Source organism: Xenopus laevis, chromosome 4S (genome assembly GCF_017654675.1).
Source record: "Xenopus laevis strain J_2021 chromosome 4S, Xenopus_laevis_v10.1, whole genome shotgun sequence".
Lineage (NCBI taxonomy): Eukaryota > Metazoa > Chordata > Amphibia > Anura > Pipidae > Xenopus > Xenopus laevis.
In genome coordinates, this window is record NC_054378.1 from 100,985,077 (window position 1) to 101,005,177 (window position 20,101).

General features: G+C 39.7%; 1 protein-coding gene across 3 annotated transcripts in view; it reads left to right on the plus strand.

The window, feature by feature from the left end:
- Nucleotides 1–20,101, plus strand: part of zc3h7b.S (zinc finger CCCH-type containing 7B S homeolog) — a 35,461-nt gene that overhangs the window by 2,537 nt on the left and 12,823 nt on the right. Inside the window, exons 1-17 of one of the 3 annotated variants that reach the window (XM_041561650.1) lie at nt 1,450–1,650; nt 4,793–4,853; nt 4,938–4,977; nt 6,686–6,883; nt 7,646–7,804; nt 7,889–7,969; nt 9,766–9,825; nt 11,598–11,640; nt 12,605–12,747; nt 12,917–13,196; nt 14,292–14,341; nt 14,810–14,951; nt 15,673–15,828; nt 16,618–16,817; nt 18,629–18,720; nt 19,305–19,486; nt 19,673–19,740. In XM_041561650.1, the coding sequence (XP_041417584.1) occupies nt 4,801–4,853; nt 4,938–4,977; nt 6,686–6,883; nt 7,646–7,804; nt 7,889–7,969; nt 9,766–9,825; nt 11,598–11,640; nt 12,605–12,747; nt 12,917–13,196; nt 14,292–14,341; nt 14,810–14,951; nt 15,673–15,828; nt 16,618–16,817; nt 18,629–18,720; nt 19,305–19,486; nt 19,673–19,740 (1,947 nt within the window). In that variant the 5' untranslated portion in view covers nt 1,450–1,650; nt 4,793–4,800. Of the gene's footprint in view, nt 1–1,449; nt 1,651–4,792; nt 4,854–4,937; nt 4,978–6,685; nt 6,884–7,645; nt 7,805–7,888; nt 7,970–9,765; nt 9,826–11,597; nt 11,641–12,604; nt 12,748–12,916; nt 13,197–14,291; nt 14,342–14,809; nt 14,952–15,672; nt 15,829–16,617; nt 16,818–18,628; nt 18,721–19,304; nt 19,487–19,672; nt 19,741–20,101 lie in introns of those variants that run through there. The other 2 variants (XM_018261240.2, XM_018261241.2) reach the window with 2 other exon arrangements.

Consider the following 20,101-nt stretch of genomic DNA (forward strand, 5'->3'; position numbering starts at 1 on the left):
CGGAGCACTTCCGGCTTATACTTTCTTCAAATTTTCCGGGGCAGACACAAACGCAGTAGAATGAAAAAGCTAACTTTTTAGTTAAAGTTCTGCTTTTCACTCTAATACGCATGCGCAGCCGCTAGAAAAAAGAAGCGATCCGTGGTGCTCGCTGAAATAACCCCGAGTCGGTGCAGTTTTCTGCTGATAGGAGCACGGCCTAGGGGGTACATTCACGTGGGGGTGCCTAACATTTGACACCCCCAAATGGTAAATGGTAAACGAATATACAGTTGCAGAACAGGGGTTGTGCTTGTGATACCATTCCATTGCTATAATTATTATTGACATGTATTTATATAGCGCCAACATATTGCGTAGCACTGTGATGACCAGGCTGCATGCCATGCCTGATAAATGTAGCATATACTGTCTTATAAAAGTATTTACACCGTTGACCAATCCTCTTATTTTAATCCATAATAACATTTGTAGAAGTTGTCCTAAATTTTGCCCTGTCCTACACTTGTATCCAATTGATAACTACCGTATATTGTGTTACCAGCCCAGTACGACCCTGAAGCATTGAATCACTCTGTGTTGTTAACTTACAATCTGTATACTGTACGGCTATATGATGCCATAGACAGTCACTATTTATTGGGACTTCTGGGTGCTATTTGGGCCTCTGTGTACATGGAATTGATGTTGTTGGAAGTGACATCACAAGCATGTGCAGACCTCTCCTGAAGCCAAAAATGCAATCACTACCCTGACGTCCACTGCATGCGCATATTGGATTTTTCTTGCAAATTGTCCAAAATATTCGGTGCGTGTATGGTGGGAGATGAGCCGACTGATATCGGCAGAAAACTTGGATATCAGTCGGCTCATCGATCGTGCTGGCCAGAAGATTTGATCGGGACCCTTTGAAGGCACCCGAATATTGGTCATTGTTAATGCTGAATCATCAAATACAGGTAGAATTCTATTGTTTCTACCTGTATATATGATGATTCAGCTCTACATGTCTGTATTTTTCAGGATCGTAATTGTTGTGTCTATGGCAGTGATCGCCAACCAGTAGCTCACATGTTGCTCTCCAACCCCTTGGATGCTCCCAGTGGCCTCAAACCAGATGCTTATATTTGAATTTCTGGCTTGGAGGCAAGTTTTAGTTGCATAAATACCAGGTGTACTCGCAAACAGAGCCTCCTCTAGGCTGCAAGTCCAACTCCATATAGAGGCTACCAAACAGCCAATCACTGCCCTTATTTGGCATCCCCATGGACTTTTTCATGCTTGTGTTGCTCTCCAAGTCTATTTACATTTAAATGTGGCTCACAAATAAAAAAGGTTGGGGACCCCTGGTCTATGGCCACTTTAAGCCAATGTAGCAGGGAGTCCCAGTGTGAGGGCGTTCTCTAAGACCCAGCAGCAGCTCAGTATTTCTTATGGGAGGAGGAGCCTCTAGCGTCTCTTTCCAGCCCCGAGCTGACCGAGACCTGGAAATGAAAGTGAAGGGAAGAAAAAAAGGAGACACATGGGAGGAAGTTGCAGCCGGCCAAAGAGAAGCATTAAACTAGAGGATTCCCTGCAGCCAGCTGGGATTGTGGAAGTGATTTCTATGTGCTGCTCCTTGTCTGCGGCCAGAGAATAGTAACAGCCTGGGTAAGGAACTATATACTGCCTCTCCAGCATTCTGCCTGCACATCTTCCCACAGGGATAGGGAATGATTCATCATACACTGACACATGAAACATGAGTTGCCCCTGCCCTACAATTACTGGGCTTTCATATGGCCGTATGTATCTATGTATAACTTTATTTGTAAAGCACTGTTAAGGAGCTGCAGCGCTGTACAGTGCATAAAAGTACAATATAATATATATATATATATATATCTAAAGTATACACAGGGAAGACAAATCACAATAAATAAATATACACAGAATTCATATCAGGACAAAGAGCTTAAGTGCTCTGTGGTAAGATACATAATGGGAAGGAGATCCCTGCCCCATAGAGCTTACAGTCTAAGTGGATGGGAGGCTAACATACAGGCACAAATTGGAGATGAAAAATTGCACAAGGTAAGGCATAGTCAGAAGGCACAGGACTAGGCTAATGTTCTAGTGCTCCAAACTGTAGGCTCTTAGTTTTTTCTTGAAGAGATTAAGAGAGGGTTTCTTACGGAGGAATTCAGGGATGGAATTCCAAAGGTAAGGAGCAGCAAGATAGAAGGGTTTGAGAGGAGAGGTGGCAGTGAATGTGGATGTTGTGAAGAGAAGGTGGCTCTGAGAAGAGTGGAGAAGACAAGAGAAGAAATGTAGTGAGGAGTGAAGGGCTTTGAATGTTAGTAGAATGGTTTTATATGCTATCCTTTGCTTAACAGGCAGCCACGCTAAGGATTTTAGTTGGGGTTGAGCAGGTTCCCTTTTAGGAGAGAGCAGAAGGATCCAGTTTTTTTGTATTCCTCCAGCCATCCAACTCCCTGTGGCCAAACAACTCCATGCTTAAAGGGGTGATCACTTTTAAAGAAATGTTTAGTATGTTTTAGAATGGCCTATTCTAAGCAACTTTTCAATTTATTGTTTATAGTATTTGCCTTTTTCTTCTGACTCTTTCCAGCTTTCAAATGTGGGTCACTGACCCCATCTAAAAAATAAATGCCTGGTAAGACTATACATGTATTGTTATTGCTACTTTTTATTACTTCTCTTTCTATTCAGGCCCTATCCTATCCATATTCCAGTCTCTTGTTCAAATTAATGCATGATTCCTAGTGTCACTTGAACCCTAGCAACCAGATTGTTGAAATTGCAATCTGAAAAGCGGCTGAATAAAAATCTAATAACTCAAAAACCACAAGTAATAAAAAATTAATACCAATTGCAAATTGTCTCCGAATATCACTCTCTTCAGCATACTAAAAGTTAACGCAAAGGTGACTTTATATGGACTGTGCCCCTTGACAGCTGTTGCAGGCCAGTAGCTAACGAGCCAGGCTTGGGCAACTGATACAACCTGTATATATGATTTCCTACAAAGATAAATATCAAAGTGTTCACACCAGAGGCAAACCTAGCCTAGCCTAGGCACCCCAGCCGGGCAGCTCGCATCCCATCCCCGTCTTCTGCGGCTGCGATTTAGCAGCGTAAGCACGCGCATTAATGGCGCTCTCGTGCATGTCAGCGTCATTCACGCACATGTGCATCCGTGGCACTCACAGGTGGAAGTCTAGTGCCATGTCCGGTCTAGGGGTACGCAGTAGAGGTAGCTGCCCAGTGCCCCCCAATCTTTGCGCCCTAGGCAGCTGTCTCTTCTGCCTACCCCTAGTTCCGGCCCTGGTTCACAGTTCATTAGCACACTCACAGTTCTTGTGTGTAAGAATATTACACCTCTTGGGGAATATCTCTATTTCTTTTATGCAAGGACTACCAGGCAGTTGGAATAAACAAATCCATCCTAATAAGATTATTTGTGCCAGTGTCAACATACACCGACAAATCTTTATAGTGAAATCAATTACTAATTAAGTGAAAAAAACTGAGTGCAAGCATATTACACTTTAAAGCACTTAGACCAAACATATGTTACTTTGTTTTTCTTGTTTTTCTTATTTTTTCTTGTGTGTAATCCTTGTGTGAATAGGTAGAAAATTAGATAAAGATCCATTTTATGTCCGTTGTACAAAATGTCGAATATCTTGACAAATCCAACAAATTTAGTATTCAAACCACTTAAATCCTAAAACCAGTGAATACGTTAATTAGCTATAAAATACATTAATACATACAATTAAATAGCAGTTAAGACCAACATTATACAAAAGCTAAGATGGAAAGACTACCTTACCCTGGTTCAAAAGCTTACCCTGGATAGTTGCTTGTTCACTGAAACAATCTATAGAAAATAAAACACACAGTTTAAACCATAACATTTAGTTACTCGCATGGATATGAAATTGCAACATTTGTTACAGATAACGGCTCATATTAAACTCCTCATTAAGTCCTCGAGGTTGTTTTGTTTATAGGAGCCATATCCAGAAACACTCCCTTTGCAACAGTTTCTTTTTTTATTTCATTTTGAGTACTGCCATAAACTTTTTCCAATATTTGCCACCTTAATTGAAAAAATTCTATGTCCTTGTTCATGAAAATGTCGTGCCAAAGTGGTTTTTCTTTCTGTACCTATTTTTTCATCCTGCTCAGGGGGTATATGGAATTACTAAAGTTTAACCTTATTTTCATATTTCTGCTCATCTGGCCGATATACACTAGCCCACAAGTACATTTAATACAGTATATTATATTGGAACTTTCACATGTAAAAAAAACTTTTACCTTATGTTTCGTTCCCTTTAGGGGATGTTGGACAGGATGTTGGACACAATCTCCTTGAATAATTCCATTACAGTGTCCGCAATTTCTACAGGGGAATATACCATTTACTGAAGGGTCTTCTATATTCCTTGACTTTTGTACCTGTCTTATTTGTTTTAGATGATCACCTACACTTCTCCCCCTCTTATATTATAGATAATATTATATATATCTATATATTATAATTATTCAAGGAGATTATGTCTCCTTGAAGTAAGGAAAGTAATGTTTTGGTAGCCGAGGATGAGTAGACACTAGTGTTCTGGCTATTATGTTTGCTAACTATATTAGAAACATTTTTTATTTTGCACAGCCTATTTACCCAGTTTTTATTTTTTTTTTACTGAACAATTCCTTTAACTACTAAATACTACTTGGCCCAAACCATTGAAATTTTTGCGGTGTTGCTTTTGTTTTCTTTTAGAGGTTCTTATGGCAAGACAGAAGCGCAAGGAAGATATTGAGAAAGGCCTGCAGTTTATCCAGTAAGCCACACGTATTTTATCAGTATGGTTATGAAACAGTGATCCCTGGTCAGGTGGCTAACATGGCTGTTTGTATTTTCACAGGTCTACGATACCCTTTCATGGAAGTCAAGCTGATTATGAGGTACTTACTATTAACAAGTTTCTGTAATATGTTTTGAGTGAACTTTGAAAAAGGCATGTAAAGGCAAGTAGAAAAGGAAAGTAAATTTTTTTTTTTACTACCACTTCTGAGCTTACATTCATTTTCTATTTTAAACTGTTTAAAGGTTGTTAGCGGATTTCTAGTGCAAGGCTGGTCCTTTGGATCAGCATCTCTCACTGGGTCAGTGTCAGAGATAACTGATAATTCAGATAGTGTCTGACTCTGCATACAGCTAGGGATATTGGGACTGTGCTAACAGTCAAAGTAAAATAGCTGCTGCTAGCGAGACCCTTGAGCTACCAAACATATTCACTCCCGAAATCTTACTCCTAGGGATAATAGATTACGTTTTCCCCATAAACCGCTATTTTGAGATCCCTTATGTTTTATGCAAAAACAATGCTAATAACGCATTGAATTTCTCTGGTGCCCCACAATAAGACTGAATGGCTGAACTATGTAAACAAAATGCTTCCAATAATTAAACTTTCATATGAAGCAAGGGGTTGCCCAACTAAATTTCAGAAGGTTTATGAAACATGGTGTTATATACACTTAGGTGACAACTTATGATGCTGTAATGTGTTACTTCTCTAAGATCATTACTTGTGAAAACGCCAGTATGATGCTGCTGTACCCACCCCCCCCCATTTTGCTTCTGTACCCAACTTGGTTTTGAAACACAATTAAAATGAAACCTGTTAAAAAAAAAAAAATAGCTGCTGCTGTCCAGCCCAGTGCACCTTGTTAATTCCCATAATGACTAATTATCAGGTTCTTTTAGCAATCTGATATTGACCCATTCACTTTGGGAGAAACCATTCTTTCCAAGGTAACTGAGTGAGCACATTGGGTCCATATTAGACCACAAAAAGGCCCCAATATTAAGCAAGTATGGCAAATGATTTTTCCCCTAAGTACAGCTAAACCCCCAGAGGGAAACAGAGATCTGTTTACAGAGCAGCTTGTCATATTTATTTAACCAGAAGTCTATTGACTCGTCAGATTCAAAGGTCTCCCTTTAGCAGTAGCAAACCACTCTTGTTTGAGAGAACTGAATATAATTTTAAAATTCAAGTAACTTGGAAAAGTGCCCCAAAAAGATCTTTGTGTTTACTTTAACTTTTAGTTTTACATATGTCTATAATTGTCTTATGTGGCCCTTATGTGGCATTTGCTTGACTCATATCTCCGATACTATTTGCCTGTTTTTTTTTCATTAAACAACCTTATGTGATTTGAAGCTCTACCAATGGCATTTGAACTATGAATATTTTGCAGATGATCATAGAATCTAAGGCACTTGTATAAAAGAACCATAGCCAGTGTTGTTCTTTTCTGGGTAGGGTCTTTGATCTGTGCCACACTGATGTTTACATCGTTACAGGTGGTACAGCCTTCTTCAAAGAGCCGACTAGCATGCAAAGAGTTAAAGCTAAATACACTCAGCTTAGAAACTATAGAAAGTAGGTAAAACTTCAGTGGGAATCATATTCTACACTTTTGTGACTCTTCTATAAACATATACTTAATTTGCCTGTAAATGGCAAGTATATGGTGTCATTGGCATGCAGATCAGCTGCAAATCAGCCTGTTTGTGGCCAGCTTTTCTGTACTGGGCTGCATAGAAATTATTTTTTCTGTATACAAATCATAATAGTGGTGTTTCCAACTTCTTTCTTTGCAGCATTTTTTGCAGCAGTTGGTCAGGAACTTATTTGCTGAGGGGAATGACCTGTATCGTGATGGGGACACCAAGCTGGCTCTGGGGCAGTATACAGAAGGCCTGACAGTGGCTGAATATGCCATGTCTGAAGAGCTTACCATCCCAGCAGAGCTGCTTTCCAAGCTGTGTGTGAACCGTTCCTGCTGCTATTTTACTATGGTGAGTGAGGGAGTGTGAGCAGCATGGACTGCTAAATAATGCATATAATGCAAATTAGTTGTGTTTCATATTAAGGTCAGTTGCGTCTGTCTCCCCTCATTCAACTTAAAGGAACAGTTCAGTGTAAAAATAAAAAACTGGGTAATTAGACAGGCTGTGCAAAATATTTTTTTTTTCTAATATAATTAGTTAGGCAAAAATGTAATCTATAAAGGCTGAAGTGACTGGATGTCTATCATAACAGAATACAACAAGCCCCAATGCAATGTGGCAACATCCTACTTTTCATTAGAGTGCCATCCCACCATCTTATTTTGACTATACGTAGAATGCACAGGCCGAGGGTGGTGCAAGGGATCCCTATACAATTCAACAAGATGAAAATGCAGCACTAAAATTGAAGTACCCCATTAATAAAAGTGTGCTTTAGGGTGGATGGCACATGGGGAAATCTGCCCTATCTGCAAGCAACTAATCTCACCTAAAAATACCTTAGCATTGGTGTCCATGTGAAATACCTGCACTAAAATATTTGAATATAGATGCCCCTGCATTTGAAACATGATTTGCATCTCATGTGGAGGTGCAAATGAAGTGTGTTTGTTGCTGAAATTTTCTAGTTAATTATATATCAGCTCTACACATTGTGACCTGAACTAGGCTGTACATTACATACACATTAATATCACCAAGGATACTGACATGTTGCTTGGCACTATCAACTAAAGCAGCTTCATCTATCTCTGTTATTATTCTATGCAGGGGCTGTTTGAAAAGTCACTGGAAGTTAGTGAGAGTGCTCTGAGCCATGACAAGGAGAACATGAGAGCTTTGTACCGCAAAGCCAAAGCCCTGGACCAACTGGGACGCCATCAGGAAGCTTATGGGTGCATTAGTGACAAACTGTTAGCGCTGGTGCAGGTGGGTTAAAATCTTTTATTAACATTCAGGTTACTGTATTTTTTTTTTCTGGGAAAGCAACCGTTTTCTGTGTTTCTTCACCAGGATGAGAGTGTAACAGAGCTGGCACAGGAACTTGTGCAGAAGTTAGGATTAAAGCAACGCAAAGCGTATAAAAGGCCGCAGGTACTACTACACCGGTGTGTTGATTTATAGCTGTTAACTTTGTTGTTCATCATTTTGCCATCCTCTTTGCTGAGATAAATTAACAAAACATGGGCTCTTTGTGGTCATCCTTTTTGAGTTATTAGTCTTTCTAAAGTAGTGACAAAATCTGCCCATTTTCCCTGACTCTTGGAAAGAACTTTATATGTAATGTTTAAGTTACATATAGTAGTAGTAGTAGGATAATGTCTTTCTTGAATTTTATAGCAACAATCTGTACAACCAAACATTGCATTGTTTATAGAGAAGTAACTGTTAAATAAATATTAATTGTTAGTGGCTACCACTGCTGTCAGACTCAGCATAGAAGGCGTTTGTGGGACTAGAACATGTTGTGTAGTCCAGGGCACCCCTAACATGTTTCATTGATCTCTACATGAGTGTATGTGGCTCCATCAGTGGGTTGATGTGTTGGGTCTGTCACAGGCACAATCTAAAATGCATTGGATTGTGTATCTCCTGTCTACTCCTCTATTTTAATAACTCTAATTTTGTTCCTGCGCATTACTGGTGCAGAGTCACAGAAAAATGTTCATATAGGTTGTATTTATGTAATGCTCAACAGCAAGTGCACTTTTAAAGGAGAACTAAACCACCCATGGTGATAAGTCTCCACTGGCCCCCCTCCCTGCCTCCCCCTGCACAGTCTTACCTCTGAATTCTTTCCCCTCTAGAAATAGCGACCACACATGCAGAGTGTGCGCAGCGGAGCTCAGTCATGGGTGCCATATTCTTCTCTTCAGTAATCTTCATGTCTTCTTTCTCCCCTTCGGCAATTTCCGTCTCTTTCAGCGCATGCGCAGTTGTCGCAAACTGGGAGATTGCTCCAACTGCACATGCGACAATACACCACTCACTTCATGAAGATTACCGAAGAGAAGAAGATGGCGCCCGTGAGCTCCGCTTTGCTTACTCTGCATGTGCGGTCGCTATTTCTAGAGGGGAAAGAATTCAGGGGTAAGACTGTGCAGGGGAGGGGGCAGTGGGGACTTATCACAATGGGGGGTTTAGTTCTCCTTTAAGAGGATACAGACAGTTTTTACGTGTTACCCAAAGGTTCAGACCCCTGAAGGTGACTGCTTTCACAGTGAGCACAGACCAACCTCTTAACAGCCTCATAAGTGATTTGAGCTAGGAATTTTGTGCTAACTAATGTACACAATGTTACCCCATGCCCCAGCTCAACTGAAAGTGCAGCTTTCACTTGAGCACAGGCACACACAGTGAAGTGGAGCGGGGGCAGGGAGAGGGTCTGCTTCTCTTGCTGACAGCAGCAGAGCCAATGCTCCATGTGCCCTCAGCTTTACAAATTATGGTAACTGCTTCCTATGTTTTATCAACCTTTTTTTTCATATGTTCTTTGCAAGGTGTAGTAATTGTTTGTCTAATGCAGGGATCCCCAACCTTTTGAACCAGTGAGCAACATTCAGAAGAAAAATTTTCTTGGGGTGCCAAATAAGTGCTGTGATTGGCCATTTGGTAGCCTCTATGTGAATTGTCAATCTACATTAAGGCTCTGTTTGGCAGTACACCTGGTTTTTATACAACCAAAACTTGGCCCCAAGCCTGGAATTCAAAAATAATCACCTGCTTTGAGGCCACTGGGAGCAACATCCAAGGGGTTGGAGAGCAACATGTTGCTCACGAGCTACTGGTTGGGGATCACTGAAATGTATCTGTTGAGTATGCACCTATCCACAACCATTTGGCAGACTGCCTGCACTCACCCCTTCGTGTTTTGTTTTTCTTTCATGCAGCAAGAGCTAGAATCAGATGGTTTCCTTAGCAATGGTACATCTACCTCCACTAGTAGCCAGGTATTGTTTCTTTTTCCTTTTCAGTCTAAAATTTAATTATTTTATTGTACCTCACCACTTACTAATAATTAACCAAGAAATAACCCAGTTCAAGTTGCAGTTCAAAATCCAGTTAAAGCTTAAAGGAGAAACAAACCCTTAATAAAAAAAAACCCTACCCCCAACCATACATAGACCCCCCTCCCTCCTCCCCCCCCAGCCTAGCTTCTACCCTGGACAAATGCCCTTAACTCTTTGCTTAGCCCTCCGTGCAGATTCTTTCCAGCAGAGTTCACGGGCGCCATCTTCAGCCACTTCGGTAATCTTCGGAATGAGAACAGCGATTTGGCAATTTTAGTGAGTTTCGGCGCATGCGTAGTCGTCGCGAAACAGAAAATTGCTCCAACTGTGCATGTGCCGCTCCACCGGTCTCATCCCAAAGATTACCAAAGAGAAGAAGATGGCGCCTGTGACTCTTATCATCTATTTATCTACATGCATTTATCTACATATCCTTATTAATTATAATTGGTGCTTAGTGATGTTATATCTGTCACATGACTTACTGATACTTGTGTATTATAATAAATAATATACCTCCTACTGTAAAATATGAGGGTATTAGCAGTCACCTTGGAGTAAAAAAAGTAGTATACAAGCCAAAAATGTAATGTATAAAGGCTGGAGTGACTGGATGTCTAACATAATAGCTTTTCAGCTCTCTTGGTTTCCATTGATTGGTTACCAGGCAGTAACCAATCAGTGACTTGGGGGGGACATAGGTCATAACTGTTGCTTTTAAATCTGAGCTGCATGCTTAGGATCAATTGCAAACTCACTGAACAATTATGTCCCATGTGGCCCTCCTTCAAGTCACTGACTAACTCAGAGTTAGAGAGCTGAAAAGCAGGAAGTTGTGTTCTGTTATGTTATGTTAGACATCTAGTCACTCCAGCCTTTATACATTACATTTTTGGCGAACAATACTAGAAACTATATAAGAAACATTTTTGATTTTGCACAGACTGTCTATTTATCCAGTTTTTATTTTTACACTGGACTGTTCCTTTAAAGGTTATTAGGAGGATATTGTGAGTTATTCTTTGTTTTATGGGAAGCCATGGAAAAGACTTCAGCCAGTGTCGGACTGGGATTCCAGGGGCCCACCAGAAAACCTTAGACCATGGGCCCACTTTCCAAACTATTATTCCTCCTCACTAAACGCCTAGTCTTTCATAGCTACTTACAATATTCTTCCATTATTATTAAGAAATAGGGAATGACCATGAAATTGGCAAAATGGTTAGAAGCAAAAGGGCCCACTGACACCAGTTCCACTGGGAGTTTTCCTTGTATCCCAGTGGGCCAGTCCGACACTGACTTCAGCAGCGGAGGGGCCTGTACCCTTTTGGAAGAGAGGAGGAAAATTCTGGCACCAGTGTTTAATACAGACTGTAAAGGGCAGAGATGACAGTTAGGGAGACCATTTAGTAGAAGTTTTCAGTAATCTAGTCTGGATAGGATGAGGGCACGCATAAGCACCTTGGCTGTAGCAGGTGAAAGAATATCCTCATATATTTTACCACAGGGGGCTATGTTATTTATTGTAATATAAATATTGTAATATGAGTTTTAGTGTGACACAAATTGCCTCCGCACCATTTAGAAGAATATAATTTCTACATACATACAGTATCTCCTGTAAAGAAAAATTCTACAAATCAGAGTTACTGAGTGGTAAAACACAGTTTTCGATCTTATGTAAATTAGAGTTTAATTTCTTTACTTTTCAGGCATCCTCTAATAGCCTGGGATCGTTAGATGATATTGATGTAGGTAAGTGGATATAACATACTTATCCTGGGCAGTAGTGTTTTAATTTGCTGGTGGCAATATTATAGTAATATCAAAAGGCCAGAATATAAATATTAACCAATTGGTAATATTATTATACCGATATTTGCAAGATACTACACAGGCCACGCTGTGACGCTAGTTTTGTTGGAGGTAAACATATATAATGTATTGCACTACACCGACAGCAGTGTCATATGTGATTTGCAGTGAAACTAGAGAGCCATAGGTTGAGTTAGTGATAGTGATGTGCGGGTCAGGAAAACCTCAACTTGCACCTGACCCTAAACCCCCACCCGACCTGTATGTCCACAAAATGTTGCCATTGTAGGACCCTTACCCACGTCATCTAGTTCTATACACTACTTCTGTGTGCCACTCTGGTTCTAAAGGTGTCCATAGACTTAAAGATCTGCTCGTTTGGCGACATCGCCAAACGAGCGGATCTTTCCCCGATATGGCACTAAACTGCGTGGCTATATCGGGGGTAATGCGCCAAGCGGCTCCGACGGGTCGGTCGGGTAAAATTCCAACCTTCCCGATCGATCTCGTGGCCAGATATCGATCGGGATGACCCATCGGAAGCCCCCATACATGGGCAGATAAGCTGTCAAATCGGTCCAAACGACCGATATCGGCAGCTTTATCTGCCCGTGTATGGCCACCTTAAGACACAGAATCTTCAGGAGCAGAGGAGGAGTGTACTTCCCCAGTTTGATCCACACCTAAATCCAAGCCAAAATTCAACCCAAACCCACCCAAGCAGTGGTCTATGCGTGGGTCCCTGCAGTTTTCAGGTCAACCTGCACATCAATAATTTGAGTCTCTCAACAGACATTGTAATTAACGCAAATAAACACCCTGTTGAAAAACTGCATGATATTCAAGCAATATGAATGTGTGTTATTAGCTAAGCTGAATGCCAAGCTCTGTCCCTGTTTTCTAGGTAGTGACCTTCACATTGAAGGGCTGAAGGCAGCTGTTTCTCCAGCCTCCACTGGATTTCCGTCAGCATCCGGTTCCTTGAACGACTTTGCAGACTGTGACATCATTGGGGATGAGCTGGACTCTTTCCTGGACACAGGAATAGTGAGAAATAGCAGGGAAAGGAGACATACAAAATATATGTTATGCTCTAGAAAAGCATTTTATGGGGTTTTGGCAATAGTATTGTGTCTGGGAAGGGGGGTTATGTTGGTGCAGATATATTCACAGATAATCTTTCTAAAGTGCATTTCATGCCTTTAATCTCTTACAGTTACAGACATCCATTCCACCCAGCCAAGTGTCCCCATTAATACCAGTGTACACCACTGGCTCCCCTTTGCTTTCCTCTCTTGGCATTAACATACTCCCAGCCCCATCCCCATTACCTCCAGCCTCCTTTGGTCTACTGGATTCACAGAAGCTGACCAGGCACTGTGAAAAGCCAGGCTATAACATGAATCTTATCAGGATGGCAGAGCCCCGTCTGGACACACTGGACGGCTTTGAGAGCATTAGGGAGCCAATGGACTGTCTGAACACCTTCCCGAATGGTAATCAAGAGGCAAACTCTGTGAGGGCAGTGCATGGCTGATGTCACACACGGCTGAATCTCGTGCTGATGAAAATGTAGGCTGAGAATCGGCACCTATGATGGCATCAGTCTTCTTCTTTGCCTGCAACCAGAATTGCATCAGTCTCTGTGCAGGCAAATGTGTCAGATTTCAGCATTAAAATGCAAGCTCTCAGAATCCGCTGTGTGTGCCAACCCCTGGCCTGACACAATGGTTCTGGGTGCAGGCAAGAAAGTAAACTGATGCCAAAATAGAGGCTACATTTTTCAGCTGTCTGAAAGTTTATTTGTTTTAGTACTGAGGAATTAGTAGTAACTCTAGTAGTAACTAGAGTCCAAATATTAAAATGTTAAGGAGAGGAGAGAAAGATACTACAGTGCCAATTTTTGGCACTGTAGCACTTTATTGATTTAATTTTCTAATGAATTACTCTCTCTCTTTTTTTTTTTAAACTGTATCAAGCACTGGCTATGAATTTCTAATTAATTATATATAATATATTCTAAATTATGAATTAAGCATCAATCCAGCACTGATTCACTTTATCAATTGTTGGCACATTTAATTGAAGCCTCAACAAAGGTTAATTATTTAATTTAATTAAATGTATGCACTAGCACTTTATATTTGTATCTAATTATTTATTTGGTGGGAGTAAGAAACTCTATATGAGCGAATTGGTTTAAGTGCTTAACACAATACATAAATAACAGTAGGGGATAACTATCACCCTCTGTTCTGAAATTACTCACTTTTTCAAATACAAATTTGTGAGTTACTTGAGACATATTCTTTGTCCTTATTGTTTAGGTGACCAAGAAGGGACATCTTTTTCTCCTCTCCTTAACTCTAAACGTACTGACACAGATCCCTTTCTTGGTCATTCGAATATATCTGTGCATAGATCTGTTTTCTTTCTAAACAAAATATTAAAATGTAGCACAAGGCTGTCTTATAACAACCAGGGTCTTTCTAAGAAAGGATACTTTAGACACCTTACATAGAAAGGTCTCATATGATAGTATGCATTTTTAATGTGTTTTTGTTTTTACCTGTTTATTTTACATTTTGAAGAGCCCAAGCATTTAATATACCCTTCAGCAAAAACAAACCAGAAGCACAAGGTGAGTACTCTTCATGGTACACAGATCTTACTAGATACAGGTCTGTACACTCTTTTAAATATGCTCCCTCCCCCATGCACAACATAGGGGTACAATAGGCCTGCCCTGGAAGTGAGTTTCAGTCACTCTTGGCTTCACTAGACATGCTGCTTGTTGTTAGAATGCTTTACAAAGAACTCTCTTTACAACATTACTTAAATTTTTAACTAAATATATGCATTATGTGTGCACAAAAAAAGTTAGAATTAGTAAAAGTATATTGTATGCATGGGGGTTTATTTTTTTTCAGCCTCTCCTAATGGATGCTGATTGGTCAAGTCTCTTAAGCTGGCCATACAATTAAAGATAGGTTAGAGTGACCCAACTGCAGAGAGGACATACAAGCGTTGTGTTACACTAAATCGATGTCCGTCAATCACATTTAGAATAGCTGTGAATTTCATAAATCAAAAAAATTCTGCTCTACAGCCTGGTGTGAACAACATGAACCACATAAAGACGGATGCTGCTTTGCTTCATGCGAGAAGGCTGTTATCAACACTACCAGCCAACCCCCTGGCACAGACCTATGAGTTTAAACAGGCATGCCCACAGTGTTTCGTGAAGACAGGTACCAGACAAGATTTTATCTCACAGGGTGAAAAAACCCCCCCACCAAAAAGACATAGTTTTAAAGGAATTGTTCAGTATAAAAATAAAAACTGGGTAAATAGATAGTATATGCAAAATGAAAAGTGTTTCTGATATAGTTAGTTAGCCAAAAATATAATGAGGGGGGGCACATGTGTCATAACTGTTGCGTTTGAAAACTGTGCTGAATACTGAGGATCAATTGCAAACTCACTGAACAGTTATGTCCCATGTGACTCTCCTTCAAGTCGCTGACTAAGTCAGAGTTAGAGAGTTCAGGAAGTTCTGTTATGTTACATCCAATCATTCCAGCCCTTAGGGTAAAGTGACACTGGGCAATTCAGCGAGATTAAGTCGCCCAGCGACTAATTGCCTCTTTTTTGGGGCGACTTATCTCCCCGAACTGCTTCCCTGTCTTCCGCCGATTAGAATGAGAAATCGCCTGTGACATGGCACTCGCAGCGCTTTGTTTTCCGAAGTTGCCTCATGAGGAAACTTGGGGTGACTTTGGAAAACGAAGCGACGCAAGTGCAATGACGCAGGCGATTTCTCTATAATAGAAAAAAATAGGAAAATATGGATTTTTTTAATAAAAAATATAGAATGTGATTTCAACATTCAGTTCCTATTTAATATGTTCATTTGTAGCAAATGTGTATTCTGGTGTATACTGTCCCTTAAATGTGAGCTGTCATTTCTAGGTCTCAAAGCTCTGGACTATGCTCACAGGGAGAAGCTGGAGCACAAGTGTAAAAGGAACATATTGCTGGCCAGACAAAAGAGCTCCGAAAATAAGACATGGCTTAGGATTCGCTCACGACCGCCAAAAGTTACTGGCCCCTATGTTCTGTGCAAAGGTGATTGAGAACCCCAGGAATTGTTCTAGTTTACAGAAAGTTTTTTTTTTATTGTACATACATGTATACTGAGGTTATTAACGAGAGAATTGAACAGGAAGCTTGCTTCCTTTATGTTATGAATAGTATCACATTGGGCAGTTGCTCCATGAAAAATGGAGGAACCATAACATATAGGGGCCTATTTATTATACTGTGTAAATGAAATTCACCAAAAAAAATGTAAAAAAATTGTGTAAAAGAAATGGGGAATTTACCATGGTGTGTTTATTTTTATTTACGCTGTGCAAATGCCAGATTTTACACTGCTTTAGACCTTTGTAAGTAAGTTCCAGCAGAAGCTGCTCAGAGAAATAGGTGTGAAAATATTAACATAATTTTTATGCCGTTTTTTTACACTGGGATGCCTAGCGATGCGTGGTGAATTATTCTTCCATTTTTTACACCACATAATAAATCTGCCCCATAGTTTTCTTTCAGTTGAAGAAATGGCCAACGACAATTTTGAGTTGTTTTTATTTTATATGCCGTGGAGGTGGTTCAGAAACTGTTCCTTGAAGCTGTTCAGAGAAGTCCCTAGTTGCACTTAGAATGACCAAAACATTTCAAATAGGGAGCATTATGATCATTATCTATGGAAGAGTGATATTTGGAGGTCTGAAATTCACATTTATTATCACGTATTAGGGCTCAATTTTCAGTACAGCTGGAGAGGTGACTTTGTCATATCTTTGTTTTTTTAACAGCTTTTTATAGATATTTATATTCCTAATTTCCTTTCCCCTACAGATATTCAAATGCGCCAGGACTGTAAATATAGAGAAGACTGCACATTTGCATACTATCAGGAAGAGATAGATGTGTGGAATGAAGAGAGGAAATTGACTTTTCGACGTGATCAGCTTTTCCTGCTCCCATCAGTGGTGAAGGCTGGCACTGTGGCCTGGTTACTGCAGGAGCATAAAGGCATATTTATCTTTTTATGCCAGGTAACTTGGCAGTATGTTAAGATTAAATAGCACCCCTATCTGCATAGCATAATGTGAGATTATAAAATAAGGGTTGCCAACTTGACTGGCGTTTTACAGGCCCACCCTTTAAAAATGGCATTATTGCAAATTTAGCTTATTGCAAACTAAAGCTTAACTAAAGAAGTAGCTAGAAATGTTGTACATTATGTTTTGTTCTTCTGTACCAGCCCAAGGCAACCACAGTCCTTTAGCAGTAAAGATCTGTGTCTCCAAAGATGCCCCAGTAGCTCCCCATCTTCTTTTCTGCTGATTCACTGCACATGCTCTGTGCTGCTGTCACTTACTGAGCTTAGGGACCCACTCACAATATACAGAACATAAAGAATAGAACTATCACACTATAGGGCGTATTAGTAATTAATACAAATAATTACTACATGATCGCACAGAAACCAGTGCAATTAGCATCAGAATTTAATAATCAGCCCTGTTTTCATTACAGACAAACCTCATTTTCTGCTTGATAATTTGCGACGACCCCTAAGCTTAGCTTCTAAATAGCTGCTCAGAGCCCACTCCAAGATGTTGACTCCCTGTGACAAGTTTAAAGTCCTGGTTCATTGCTGCTATTGAGAAGCTGAAACTTTAGGCTGGTGCAATAAGTTCAGTATATGAAATATGGCATTTTAGCTGCATTCAGATTTAGGGTTTAGTTCTCCTTTAATAAGGAAGATAGAGACAAAAGATGGCTGTTTTTTCTGCAAATAAAATGGCAACACTAGAGGTGGTGGAATATCATAACATTGTCTGAATCCTATTTATAATTTTCCCATAAATGTATTTGCCTGATGCTTTTACATGACGTTTCTTAGCCCCATGTTCCTCTATGAGGGGGCTGCCATATTTGTGCAGCAATAGTCTGTTGGCATTAGAAACTCTGACCAGTTAAGAAGGGTAAGTAACAATTACTTACAAAAGAAGAACTGTTGGTAAAAAAAAACATGACCCATAGGTAACTTTTAATGTGGATTAATATTTTGAAAATTTTTTAGAATTTCAGTATCACTTTAATGTGATTCGAATGCAGAGAACAGCAAAAAAAATAAATTATTGTAAAATACGACGCACTGCAATGTCTCCATTATCCAATTCAAGAGGAATTGACATATGACAATGGATATATTTAAAGAAGTCAGACTGTGGGAATATTTTGAGTTGGGCAGTGGAAATTTAGCATGGTATCCGCAAGAAATCCTGGATAGTAGGGTAACTGCAAGTTCATTCACTGTGAATGAAAAAGCTCACACTGGTTATCTGGATTTTACCCAATTTGCCCACCCTGGCCAAATCTGTTTGATCTGATCACCCTGTGATCCCCTCTGGTGAGGACTACTTCAGTGAACCAATGTGGTTGTTGTCCATGAGATTTTTTTTTTAATACAGTCAACCCCAATTTTACATCACCAGATTTTAAGTTTTCCCTCATTTTGCATTGTTGTTTTTTAGTCACACCTATATTTTATGCATAATACATTTCCCTGATTTGACACCATTTTTTTCTGGTCCTGAAAAACATAAAATAGGGGTTCTACTGTAATACAGGAGACTTGATACTGATACATGTTCTGCTTCCATCACTGTAACATAATGTAAGCTTAGGGCTCACATATGTTCTGGTTTTCCTGGAGACTCTGCACGATCCAGATTTTTCTCTTCTACCTTTTCAAAGTTTGGCGTATAACCCCCACCCACAATATTTGTGTGCGATTTTCTATGAAATGAAAGAATTAGCCTTCTTTTATTCAGAATACTGTCTAATTTTTTTACAGGCCTGCTTTGACAGTAAGCCTCGGGTCATTAGCAAGAAAAGTCAAGAGAATCAAACTGTTTGCATTAATGAGCACTCTTTTCTTGATAACAAGTGAGTATATGTAACCAGATAACCAAGGTATGTGATCTGTTGTCCAGAAACCAGTTATCTAGAAAGCTATGAATTATGTGGATACCATCTCCCATAAAGTCCATTTTAAATCATTCAGATTTTTTAAAAAAAAAATTCTTTTTTTTCTCTGTAATAATAGAACAGTACCCTGTACCTGAAGATATACAGGCATGGGATCCATTATCCGGAAACCCATTATCGAGATAGGTCGTCTCCCATAGGCTCCATTATAATCAAATAATCCAAATTTCTAAAAACGATTTCCTTTTTCTTTGTGATAATAAAACAGTAGCTTGTACTTGATCCGAACTAACATATAATTAATCCTTATTGTAGGCAGAACCAGCCTATTGGGTTTATTTTATGTTGACATGATTTCTAGTAGACTTTAGGTATGAAGATCAAAATTACGGAAAGATCCCTTATCCAGAAAACACCAGGTCCCAAGTATTCTGGATAACAGATTTCATACTTGTACATTAAAATAATGTCTATTTAAATTTAGACACCCATCTCCCCTAAGCATTTCTCTGAATGGAATATATTAATGTTTCCTGCTGCAGGTGTCTGGTCCATGTGTACAACTCTGGCACTATTAAATATTCTAAAATCCGTCCACTTCAGTCACATTTTCATATGGATTTGTGCCGCCATGAAATGCAGTATGGCTGCATACAGGAAGATACCTGCAGCTTTGCACACAGTCCTGTGGAGCTGAGTGTATGGATTCTGCAAAGACAATCTGGTATGAGAAAGATCAGTATATCTTGTGTGGTGATGGGTGACAGTCTGGGCCTAACCCCAGGTTTATACCAGGTTATGGTATGGGAAATATTTCTGGGCCTTCTGATATGATTAAGTGACTTCTAATGTGTTAAAGATACAATGCTTTTCTACAAAACTAAAACCTTTTGCTGCATGTTTCTGTTAGGATCCACACAGGAGGAAATTGTGCAGGAGTCTGAGTGGGCTTGGAAAGTGTCTGAACCTAAAGGAAAAGTATGTAACCATCTCAATATCATGCTTTACAATATATAGCCATATGGAACCCAAAGTCCTTTCTTAATTCAGTAGATTTAACTAGATGGTATACCATATTATGAGGTGTATGCTAACAGTATTTTCCTAAAAATGCTCATTCTGATCCATATCCAGTAGATATACCCAGATGCCTATTAGAGGGTCTCTTAGGTAGAGATCTAGGGTAAACTCTTATTTTCAACTTAGATATTCTTGGAACTGTGACTGATACAGCAATGGTTTTTATTTTTATTTAACAATGTTATAGGCTAAGGGGGCCCTGACCAAAGGTTAAAGGTCTAGTTTGAAGTGTCTAGTTCCAGATAAAATAACACCGTGT